Source organism: Haliotis rubra, unplaced genomic scaffold, assembly GCF_003918875.1.
Source record: "Haliotis rubra isolate DU_JTF1 unplaced genomic scaffold, ASM391887v1 Scf13, whole genome shotgun sequence".
Taxonomy (NCBI): Eukaryota; Metazoa; Mollusca; class Gastropoda; order Lepetellida; family Haliotidae; genus Haliotis; species Haliotis rubra.
This window is the reverse complement of record NW_025765225.1, coordinates 497,533-510,813: the sequence shown is the minus strand read 5'-3', so window position 1 is coordinate 510,813 and position 13,281 is coordinate 497,533. Positions and strand designations below refer to the sequence as shown.

Genomic DNA, 13,281 nt, shown 5'->3' with positions numbered 1-13,281 from the left:
GATCAGATGCTCATGATGTCAATCAGTGGTTTGTCTGGTCCAGATTCAATGTTTAATAAAACCAGCATCATATAGCTGGACAATTGCTGAGTGCGGCATTAAACAACAGACTTTCAGGTTAACCATCAACAACCTGATGGCCTTGGTGTTTGATGTTGGTGTATAATATAACCTTGAGAGACAAGGGTAAAACAGTCGACTACTTATAGCACTGCAATCAATCACAGAGGTTTACTGTTCATGCTTAATCAGTAAGTTTTATTGTTTATTGTAATTTGAAATTGTTCCATGTATTTGTTTGCTTCACAGACATTTATTTTTGGGCCAAACATTTTGTGAACCCCCTTAGAAGTAAGTGCCTTATTGAAATACAAGTGATTGATCTTGCACCTTCAACCGTGAGAAATGAAGATGAAAGGTTTATCTCCATCAGGCTACAAGTCTGACATATGTTACATTAATACCATGCTGATAACACCTGTTAGGCTGATTAATTATTTGTCCTATAAACAGTAAAGCCATACCCGGAACACTGTTACAGGTTCAATATAATTTGTTGATCGTAGGCTTAGTTTAGCTTTGTACACATTACCCGTTAATCTCCCGTGAGTGATTTTCTGTGCACGTGATATCCTGGACAGAGAACAATTTAAATAAAAGCAATTCTTCTGCACAAACAAGGGGTGCAAGTCAGTGCTTTAATTTTGAAGTATATGTGACAGGTATTGGTAGGAACTGTGATTATATACCGGTGAAGATCCAGGTTAAAATTGGTCATCTGCCACCCATGCTTGTCCTCTGCTGCTACTTATGCGATGGGTGAACAGGCTTGCTGTCTTGGTGGAGACATGCCATTGTATCCCAACTGTGTAGATCGATGCTCGTGCTGTTGATCACTGGTTTGTCTGGTCCAAACTTGATTATTTACAGACCGCTGCCATATAGCTGGAATATTGCTGAGTGTGGCATTAAACAACAAACCAAAACTGTGATTATCTTGAGCTATTCAATTGAGGGCCTAGTTAGGAGTGTGATTACATGAAGATATTTTGTTGAGTGCATGACCATTCTTACTGTGCCATACAGATCAAATAGAAATTTACAATTGAAATCAAATTGAACTACATTTTGAGTAGTAATCTCAACACAATAGACATGAAACTGTAACATGACAAAGTCCTTCATAGTCAGGTGCTTGGGTGGATTAGAATGTTTTTATTTGATAGTAGTACATGAGATGGCTCTGACATTTTGTGTAGTTTGACATTAGTTTTATATACTGTATATTAGAGCTGTGTAGCGTTGCCTAAGTGGCGAGACGATATATACATGATAGATAAAATGACTGAATCTTTATTTGTTATACAGCAGAACTTGTGTTACATTCCCACACACGTAAAAAGCTGTTCAGCTAATAAAGTTTCAGCATTTAATGCTTAAGAACGTACAGTCAAACATATTCAGTATACCTTAATCTAATATATATAAGCTTGCAACTGAAGTTTCCCTTGGGAAGTTGTGTTTCTGCACCAATGCTTTCACAAACAATTCAAGGTAATTTATATCAGAATTCAGAATCACTGAAAAAACTCTTAAGTGTGCTTTCTAAATTTTATGTTCTCTTTCTTAACAAAGCTAAGACATCGTTCATAATTGCTAATAGTGCTATTTATCAAACAACTATAGCATATTTCAAACACTTGAAGACAAGTATTCTTCAGTTCACAGTGTTTGAAAAATGTTCACACTCTTTCACTTATACACCAACTCCGTTGTTCCTGTAACAAAGATAGCAGACACAAACAAATTCCTTCAAGGTTTAATTTGATTTTAAAATTCAGGAGACTTTCAAAGAGACTCCCTTCCTATTCCTAATGCAATACTCCCTACAACTTTAAGTAGTATTTAAGTTGTATCGGGATATATCGTCTCTTGTGGCGATGCATCGATGTATCATGGACCCTCGCGATATAAATATCCTAATATATTGCCTAAAAGTGTTTTGTATCGATGCACTCATATTGCGTAGTTGACGATGCAAACATCGATACTATCGATGAATCGTTACACCACTACTGTATATCATTAGATACAGTTGTACTTGCTGTCTTGCTTATCTTGGAGGTGAGATGTGTAGCTCGGTTATCTAAGGCCTCATGATTTGCTGTGCAGAATTTAATACCTATGTCAGACTAGAAACCTGTGAGTGTGTTCAATATACGGTTTGCCCAGATACAGGTTTTCTAGGTTTGTCAGGAGCATACCTACTCTCATGTTTTTCAGGGTGGTGGGGTAGCCTAGTGGTTAGAGCGGTCGCTCATCACGCTGAAGACCCGGGTTCAATTCCCCACATGGTCACAATATGTGAAGCCCATTTCTGGTGTCCCCCGCCATGATATTGCTGGAATATTACTAAAAGTGGTATAAAACCAGTCACTCATTCACTCTCACACAGTCTTTCATCAGAGTGTGTTACATGCTTCCACACTGAACTGCCATGCCAAACTGCCATGCCAAACTGCCATGCCAAACAGACACTAATACACAAACCTCAACATTCAGTTCCAGGGTGGTATTTTTTATTATTTGCCACAGATCAGGGACATCTCACGTTATGAAAAACTAATTTTGCTATTGTTTACATGTATTATTATTTTGCATTTGCAGTTTGTTTTAACACTGCCTTATAGTTAGATAGTTATTTAAGGAAAAGATGGAACTTCAATGCTATTTGAAAAGAAATAAATATATCAAAGTAACTGTTATGCTAAAGGTGTGTCAGATAATTTGAGATAATCAAACTTATCATATTTCTGATTCTTCTCTGACACATATTGATGTTATCATTCTATCAGCTGTCTTGGAAATCTAGACTGAGATTTATTTAACTCATTAAGGCAGAGAGCCGCATATATGGGGCAAATTAATCAGCTCCTCACAGCGAGAGCCACATATATTCGTCAACAGAAAGCACCTCCTATTCAGCGAGAGACGCACATGTGTGTCCTACTTTTGAAAATCGCACTGTACCTATTATTTCAACCAATTTAGTAGTACTGAGCAAATATTAGCTTTTCTTGCGAGAGATGCTACCTTTAGTGTCAATCAGAAGAAGTATTTAAAGTGTTTTGATAGCAATTGCTAATCATTATCATAGGCTTGAACAGCATTTGGCAAATGAACACATGTCAGCGAGAAAGAGGATTATGATGTTTTTACAGAGGTAAGTGTCTGGTACTCTTCATTGGGAATGGATACTAAAATACTTCGTATGCACATTGATTTAATTAAATGTAATGGTTTAGAGGTTACTGAAGATTATATTTTCTTCAACTTCCTAATAAATAAGAAACAATATATGAAATTTCAAGGACATACAAAGAATTCAAACACAATAGAATAGTTTGAATTTATTTTTTTAGGTATTATTACATTGTCATGTTTCATATAATGAAACATAATGTATAAACACAAATAATTATACATCCAATCTCGAATAGATTAGACATAATTTAACTTACTAATTTGAAGCTTACTGAATTGTAACTATTTATTTTCCAAAATCTAAAGTTGATAATGTTACCTAAGCGAATATAAAGTGATAACACGCTCTTTTGCGTGGAATATAACATGTCAGTGTTATTACAACAATGAAATCTTTTACTACGTTTGTTACAAAACACAGTAAGTTGGTAATTCAAAAAAATCTCACACCTAAACAGGAGTAATGTCATAAGTTATTACATGTTAACCATACAAAGGTATTTCAAGCATTTTTTGTTCAAGCTGTTGAAAGTTTCATGTTGATTTGAATTGTCAGTTTTGTATGCAATTTACATGTGCATTGTGTAAAACATTTGTATTTGATCTCTGTAATTATCAAATCCGGTGTAATTATCACTTGTTTCAATGAACTCAGTCTCTATTGATCCATCGTCAATAAAAGCTGGATAGTATGTCAGTTACGGTATCGATACACATGCGTATAATCATTCAATCAGATTACAGTAATGAGATAATTGAACACCTCTTTCAACCTTGAAATAACAGCTTCCGGTAGGATGCATATGTAGTTACGTCCTTGTTGAAAAGTTTGTCCTGTGACAAGTGTAAAATGGTTTAAACATATTTTATTCCATTCAAGAAGAAAGAAAAGGATTGGCAAACAAGCCTAAATGGCATATATTAATGCCGCTCCATAATACATATGAAGGTTCACATTTATGCGTAATGTTGTGCATTTTTATGATAGTAATAACATGCTGTCTCTGAATAATAACAATCTTGGATATCAACAATTTATCTTGGTTTTGTTTCGTGGCCAGTTGATACAAATAGGAAAATAATAGAAACTATAAAGCATTTTATGAATCAAATCGTTTAGAATATCCATATTCGTCAGATGTGATACTGAGTTACGACCATTTAGCACATCTCGCAGGGAGAAACCTTTCTCATAGAAATAAGATACGTATCGAATGCTATCATATTTAGGACAGATAAAAAAATAGTGGAATATATCCTCACAATCTTGTGAGCAGGAACAAGAAGCATTATCAGAAATGAAACGATTATACTTATCACTGTTTAAGTCACTACATCCCAATCTAAGGAGGCAATGTATCATTTGACAGAATCAACTACCAAAATTTAGATCGAACATTGTGTTGGTATTAACTTGTGGTGTGATTAAATTCTTAAACTGTCCAACAGAGGAAGCGTTTGTCGCATTTGTAGGTAGGTCGTTCCACAGTTTAATTGTGTCGGGCAAAAACGATTTGGCATAATTGGTAGATTTGCATCTTATAGTCCGATAATTTTCATTATTCCTAAGATTGGAGTTACTGTTATCAGAAACATTCCCTTGAGCAAGATCACAAACATAGTCAGGCACCATGTGGTTTACCATTTTGTAAAATAACGTTAATTTAGAAATTTCTCTCCGCTTGGCTAAGGATGTCAGGTTTGTCTCATGATATAGTTTTGCATGGCTCGTACCTCTAACTGCACCACATATTGTGCGTAATGCATCTAAGTGAAGGTTTTATAGTGACAAGGACTGTTCGTTTGTACAATTGTCCCAGAGATGACTGCAATAGTCAAATAAAGGTAAGATAGGAAATCAGATATAAAAAGAGTTCATTTTTGAAAAATAGTCCTTGGAACAGATATTTCAAACAAAATGCAAAGTTTTCATATGAAACAACAGTAGTGCCAGCTAGGTATCAAACATTGGTTGACATTGCCAGTAGAACCTGGAAGCTGGAAAATACACGTGAGACGTTGTTGTACCCATGAATTGGTTACCGTCTTCACATGACCCTTCTTTTAGCTTGGGTGGTAGGATTTAGAGGTGATTGTGCAACCCCCAACACTTTCAAAATAAAATAATGAATTAATAAAGATATATAAATAAATGGAACTACAATTTAGACAGATATTTCAATTTAACTTTGTAAACATTGCAATGAAGAAAATGACATTCAGTGTTGGACTAGTGATCATACCCATCATACAAGAATACCTTGGTGTTTTAACAGATATTCAGCAGGTGAAACCAGTGAAAACCTTCCTGATGTGTCATACACGCCAACCTTTACAATCCCATGTACACATGCATTCAATATCAGGCACAGACACGGACATCAAACCGGCCAACTTGTACAATCATGTCCACCCTACAACATTCAAATATTAAGTCATGATGCCCTGGTCAATGGATCCTATTTAGCTCATAGAAGTCTGTCTCTTGTACCCAGAAAATATAATAAGTGACACTAATATCTGGAATTGTTTCAAGTCAAATGATAGGGGAAGTCTATATTGCCTCGACTCTTTGCCTGAAATTAAGAATTGTTTTTCACTTCTATTGGATTTTAATTTATTATGACAGACAGTCTGTCTGTCTGTCTAATTTATTATTGTTTTTGTAAATATATATTTTAGGTGATATTGTTTAATTTCTGGGAATAAATGTCTGTCTATGCTGAGAGATTAAACATGGAAAAATGAGATATTGCTATATTTTCATTCAAATCATCTGCATGTTTTAAAGATGTGTACATTACAGAGTTGAATCGATGCTTAGGAAGAAAACAATATAACATTCAGTTGTCACCTGTTCTGAAATTTTGCTGAACAGTGATAATGAAGTATGTAATTTGCAATTTCAGTTTAGTCAAATTTAAGTTCAATAAGTAAAACTGTGTCTAAACAAACTTCCTTTGTGCAATAATCAGACTTAACAAACATACTGAGAGAAACAAAACAACGCAGGAAAATTCAAGTCATTTAATATTTTCCAGTTTTCATCACTAGCTTTGAATAGTGCTGTGGAAAGAAATCTGAGAATAAATAAAGGCACAATGCCATGAAGTGGTGTTCCCTTATTTGTTTCCCTCAGTATATCTGTAGTGTTTACAAAATATAAAATTATGCAATTATTGGCCAAATATTCATCCAAACAGAATTATAATTTGAATTTTAAAATTTCAAATATGTGTAATTCTCAGCCAGTGTATGATCATATGCACTGGTGCATTTGTCAATCCCACAACAAAAGGGGAGAAGTGCCTTTATTTGTCTTCCTTTCAGTAGGTAGCTGTGTCAATCTCAACTTATCCTCGAGGAGTATAAATAGCTCACAAGATTCAGCTTGCTCATGGGGGATGCTAGACTTGCTGTATGTCATCTAAATTTTGTAACTCAAAATTCATGTGTGTGGACTCATGATTGGAAAAATATCAAATGTACATCTGAAAATCTGCTGGAGGTTTTTGTCTGGAAATTAAGGCTTCACTATGATGTAGTGTTTGTTTATCAGTGGTATATTTATGCAAGTGACTTGTAGAGAGTCTAGTCGTTGGGTGGTGTGCAATTACCTGTGTCGAAGCTTTACGGGTGCTGTAAATTAAGCCTAACCCTGAAGTGTGCCCTGAGATAATTCAGGTATGCATATGAAACACCTGTCTACAGGTACAAGCTACAGGTAAATCATTGCAGGGAAACTGAGCTTGAGGGAAACTGACTAGTCATGTGAGACCAACGACACGACACCATCCTTGAGGAAATTCATTGCTTGGTTAATTCCAGATCAATAAATTTTGATCAACACAGTGACATCTGTTGCCATGGCTGCTTTGGGTAATCAAAGTCCTGCATGACAATAGTTCCAGACATGGCTGTCTCTATACCTATGTGACAGTGTGTAGGTGTCCAGTGATCAACACACAGTGGCCCGTGTTGGAGTTGAACAGAGGTGTGCTTGAAGGTCCTTTATCACAGGCAGTGTGTCACGGTCATTTCAGTGTTTAACACTCTATGGTGTGAAGACACAAGTGATCGTCAGACTTTGTATCAGGGATCTTGCAGATCAAGGGTTAATGTTGTGCTGTTTTCCTGCTTGAAACATTGACTTACTTCCTCATCGAGTGTTGGGATCATGTTAGTAGTATGAGGAGCATGTTGAGTGACAGAAGGCTGAGGACAGGCAGTGGCTGATGTTTGTGTTGTCTAGAAATACATCTGCAGTTGTGGTATTACTGGTTAAGATGTCAAATGTTGAAACTATTCATGAAGCTCTCATCATGAATGGAATAGCAAATTGATCCTGTGCTATTGACAAAAGTATCATGAGATCTTGATCATCTAGGCTTAACTGCAACATGTTTCTGTTGGGAATTCTGTCGTCAGAGCTTCAGGAGCTTCACAGTCTGTTTTGAATGAAAATATGTGAAAATATTAATCCTAAAGCTGGGTTGTGAATTATCTTATTGCTAAACAATAATATTTTCCATATGAGAATTTACAAGTAGTCAAGAAACTGTTGGAATCTCACAATCTCTTGAATTCCATACTGGACTGTTTAACTAGCCTTTTTTACCTTTTTGAAAGAAGAGAACTTTGGGATATTCATTCAATCCTGTGTCTGCCTGCACTGGTGGTTGTTATCATTGTAGATAAAAAACCATATGAATAAGAGCATTATATTACACCTCTGTGATAAGGCAGGACCAAGCTGTGTACACAGGAATAATTGAAATTATATCATCCTTGATAACACCAGCTTGAGATCAGCAACATGAGGTTATGGCGTAAGTGGTGCAGATCCCGTCTGCTTTTTGTGAGTGGCATTGCTGTGACTTTATACTTGACACTTACATTTGTGACATTAAATTTGAAAACAGAAGAAAAGGTAGCTCTCCCAGTTGAAGATTACAAAGTCGCCAACAATGATGGCCATGGTGAACATGGAGATGGAAAACCCAAAGCTGCTGCACAAATTGGGAATGAAAATAATGGCAGAGCTCAAGTGGACAGTGTCAAAGATTTACATTTGGATTCAAAAACTTGCAAAGAAAAACACAACTTTGTGTTCATCAAGTGCATGAAATGTGCGACGGAAACCATGGCAACGATTATTCGTCGGTTTGGTTACACCCGAAATCTTTCTTTTGTGACACCAGTGAGTAATAAGTTGTATCTCGGCTGGCCATATTTGATGACAGAGTATGACATTCGTCCATCTAGTCGTGGTTATAACATCATCATGGAACATTCAATCTACAATAAGACTATCATGCAGAAACTCATGCCGAAAGATACTCTGTATATCTCAATCATACGGGAACCATTCAGTCATGTCAAGTCAACGATAAACTATTTCAAGGTGCTGCAGATTTTAGACATTACAAGTAAAAATGGATTAAGCGAATATTTACATAATTTAGAAAAATATGAAGTTATTTATAAAAGTCCCGAAAAGCATCAACCCCGATTTTGTATCCCTGATGGGTTTTCAATGACGAAGAACCTGATGTCTCATTGTCATGGGATGCCGTTGGGTTTTCCTCCAGGTAGGGACGACATATCGGGGGACCCTGCCGCAGTTGACCAGTACATACAGGACCTGGGGAAGGAGTTCTACTTCATGATGCTTGTCGAATATTTTCATGAATCTCTTGTACTGTTGAAGCGTAAAATGTGCTGGACATTTCAGGATATTCTCTACAAGTCTGTCAACACTGGTAACTATACTTACAAGGACACACAACCTGATCCAGAGTTGGTGGCCATTTACAAGAAGTGGAGTCCTGTGGATTACAAGCTTTATGATTATTTTAACAGAACATTCTGGCAAACTGTTGACAAGCAGAGTAATGATTTCTTTGATGAAGTGGCTGCATTTGACCAAGTACAGAAACGAGTTAGTTCCTTCTGTGACTATGGAGGGCTGAATCTCTTGAAGATCGAGACGGCAGGTGGAGTCCAGGGTTTAGCATGGTCAGACATGACTGTAAGATGTTGTGGCCAGACTTACTCAGACGGATCCAAGCACGTCATAATAATGACGAGAAGGTACTGCTAAAGAAGGAACATATGGCAGGCAGTTATCTCCATAAGCCTCAAGCATTGTGCTAGTCTTAATCAATGTGTTTTAGTATTGTGCTGGTCTTTAGTAAACATAGAGTTAGCTTTCTTTTAGTATTGTGTTATTGTGATGGTCTTGGTTCAACATTGTGTGAAATTTGTCGTGGTGTTCACCGCCATGATATTGCTGGAATATTGCTAAAAATGGTGTAAAACTAAACTCACTCACTCACGGTGTTCGTCTTTGTTCAGGTTTTATGATTCGACATGAAAAAGTTAGGTAACATGAATAGTTTTTATGGTGATTTTATGAAGTTGTGTGCACAGTGTTCACTACAAAAAATATTCCCTAAGTGTTTATGATCCTTAACATTTTTTGTTGAGTATATAAAGTGAAATCTTGTTAATTTGAAATGGGTGTGATTGGTTTAGTTGTCTTGTGCCACTTCATGGTGTTGAGTTGCAACCCTTAGTCATGCCAGAAACAATGACTGTGAGATGGAGCACAATTTGCCATGAAAATATTAGTTGGTTTGTCAGCACCATACACATACTCATGGTTTTCACCACAGTAGCAACGACCTGTTACAAACTGACAAAACTCACTTATTAACAGGGCCGGTGGGGTAGCCAAGTGGTTAAAGTGTTCGCTCATCATGCCCAAGACCCGGGTTCGATTCCCCACATGGGTACAATGTGTGAAGCCCATTTCTGGTGTCTCCCGCCGTGATATTGCTGGAATATTGCTAAAAGCGGCGTAAAATCATACTCTCACTCACTCACTCACTCATTAACACCTCCGGACGGTAGATCAGTTTAGATGATGTCACTTAATGGTCCAAGGGGAATGTATGTTGTAGTTTGATGTTTTTGAAGTACTGATTGTGTGTTTTCATAGTCCTGAGACTACACTTGAATCATCTGTTTGTTGTTTCTTCTCATATTGTACAAATTTGCAGCAAAAGTTACTTAAATCCGCTGTTTCAAATTAATAGTTCACCCATTTTTATTGATAAGGTTATAACTAATGTTAAGATCTTGTATGGGTGACCTTGTATTTCACTGAAAGTGGTCGATATTATGAACAACGCTCCATACTAGGGTAACCAAGTCACAGAGCCTTACCATTCAATCAGGGCGGTGGGGTAGCCTAGTGATTAAAGGGTTCACTCATCCCGTCATAGTCTTGGGGTTCAATTCCTCACATGGGTACAATGTGTTAAGCCCATTTCTGGTGTCCCTGCTCGGATGCTGATATTGCTGGAATGTTGCTAAAAGTCAGTCAGTCTGGTGTCCCTGCTCTGAATTGCTAAAAGCGTCGGGAAACTAAACACACTCCTTGTACAACCGGTATGGGGATGGATTCTAACTGATCACTGGATTGTCTGGTCCAGGCTCGATTATTTACTCGAATATTGCCGAACTCACTCACTCACTAGAACACATTACAACGGTACAAACAGGAATCACATGGCCGAAATGGCTGGTTTGATTTTTGATGCACCATGTTGCTAAACACAGTTTGCACACACCAGATTGAAATTTATACCTCCATAGATACAAACAGAATAAATCACTTCTTAAAAACACTGTACTACAGTGCTTGACTGATTTTGACATGATGCAGGTGATGGGGACTTGAGGTTCATGGTGATCCTTTGAGTGACAGCTGAATGACATTTACAGTCAACTTTTGTTTGGAATGTTTTTCTTTCAGTATGTTCATACTGAGTATGTATGGATGAATGACCCTTTGAAAAAGTGCAATAAGGGAATAAAATGTGTGATTTTACCAAAACATATCAAGTATGTTGTTATTCTTAATTCCAATGTTTCAAATTTCAGTTTCCAGTGTGAGAATTGTGATCATGTAGGAATTAAACCAATTGCATGTCATAGTGAATCTATTGTGTTTGTGAACACTAAATTTTGTTTGTAAGTTGTGCAAGCCTGAACAGGTTACTCTTTAATGGATCTTAGCACTATCATCAAATTACCCCATAACACACAATGGAGTCTTTTGACATGTAAATGTAGTGTCCCATGTCAGCAGAATTCACATAATACTTTTTATGAGATTTTCAATGTCCCTCGTCAACAGCTCACCTTTGTCAGGTAGAGATCGCAAGGTCAGAAGATCCCTGACCTGTGAAGATCTGGGATAGAATTGGTCTTCAGTAACCATGATGCTTTGTCATAAGAGGCGACTAACAGGATCGGATGGTCAGGCTTGCTGACGTGGTTCTCAATTGTCCCAATTGTGTAGATTGACGCCCATGCTTTTGATCACTTGATTATCTGGTCCAGACTCAATTATTTACAGACCGCTGCCAAATAGCTGGAATATTGCTGAGTGTGCCATTAAACAAAAAACAAACCAAAACAGAAGATTCCTGGCTGCATCATATGGAAAGGTATTAAAAGATGGCACTTGTTGTCACCTTGCCTGTACTCAGCATTAATGGCTTACTGGTCTGAAAATGTCACATAATACTTTGTACAGGACTATCGATCTCTCTCAGCAGGGTGTCACACATTCACATAATACTTTATACAGGACTGTCGATCTCCCTCATTAGCTGGGGTATCAAACATTCATATAATAATTTGTACAGGACTGTCGACCTCCCTCATTAGCAGGGTATCACACATTCACATAATACATTGTACAGGACTGTCGACCTCCATCAACTGGGGTATCACACATTCACATAATACATTGTACAGGACTGTCGACCTCCATCAGCTTGGGTATCACACATTCACATAATACTTTGTACAGGACTGTCGACCTCCCTCATTAGCAGGGGTATCACACATTCACATAATACTGTGTACAGGACTAATGATCTCCCTCATTTGCAAGGTATCACACAGTCACATAATACTTTGTACAGGACTATCGATGTCACACAATACTTTGTGCAATATTATCGATCTCCTCAGCACACAGTCACATAATACTTATTACAAGATAATTGATCTTTGTCACCAGATGTCACACAATTACAAAAGAATGCAATCAAGCAGAATTAATTGTCTGATATGTGCATAAACATTAGCATGCAATGGTGATTACAGCAGGTTTTTGCAAAAGTGTGTGTATCCAGCCCCACTGGTGGCACTCAATACAAGCACATACAAAAACAAATGTTCATAGAATAAACGTGGGAACACATGGTACAAGTCAATAGGGAATGGCATCAAACATCAAACTTTAATATTATCACGACATATTGTAATCTTAATAAAACACGTACCCCAACTGAGTAGATCGATGTTCATGCTGTTGATCACTGAATTGTCTGGTCCAGACTCGATTGTTTACAGACCACCGTCATATAGCTGGAATATTGCTGAGTGTGGCGTAAAACTAAACTCACTCTCTCACTTAATGAAACAATTTTGTAGCAAGAGTTCTCTAAAATCTTCCAAGAAAGAACATGCTTGATTACACCTCAAAAGTTGTGAAATGGAATCTTCAAAGGCAGGAGCTGCTGGAATATTGTTTAATACAAAGCCTTAACTACTGGAAAGTCCCAAATCTAACATGTGTTACCTCTTGCTCTTGTCATACAGTCTTGTGCATAGTTTTTATGCTCAGAATGTGTATGAACTTTAGATCTAAATATGAAACAGACGAGGTGGACACGCCCGTCTTATGTATATCTTGTTCAGATAGATAAATAACTTTGACCATTGTTGTATGATCTCCGATTATTGATATAGCTGAAGCCAATCCAGGCAGTCATTCTTATTCATTTGCATAATGAAACTGATATGGAAATCCCAGGAGGACATTTTGATCCAGTGTCAACTTATATTGGGATAGATCCACATGAATGTCATATCAACAGAATAGATGATTCAATGTACTGGAGATTGTTGGTAGTGTTTGTGGCAGAGCAATCC

The 13,281-nt window shown here is 37.1% G+C and overlaps 2 protein-coding genes across 3 annotated transcripts in view; both read left to right on the top strand.

Moving 5' to 3' along the window:
- LOC124267071 (ninein-like) overlaps window positions 1–13,281 on the top strand; it is a 101,918-nt gene that overhangs the window by 29,005 nt on the left and 59,632 nt on the right. The gene's annotated exons all lie outside the window — the stretch shown is intronic.
- On the top strand, window positions 6,885–9,776 carry LOC124267072 (galactose-3-O-sulfotransferase 2-like). The gene has a single exon (XM_046701904.1). The coding sequence runs from the start codon at window positions 8,081–8,083 to the stop codon at window positions 9,365–9,367; it is 1,287 nt and encodes a 428-aa protein (XP_046557860.1). The 5' UTR covers window positions 6,885–8,080; the 3' UTR covers window positions 9,368–9,776.

Bases quoted from the DNA above. Each gene is read 5' to 3' on its own strand.
- LOC124267072 (XM_046701904.1), top strand. From the start codon at position 8,081: ATGAGGTTATGGCGTAAGTGGTGCAGATCCCGTCTGCTTTTTGTGAGT.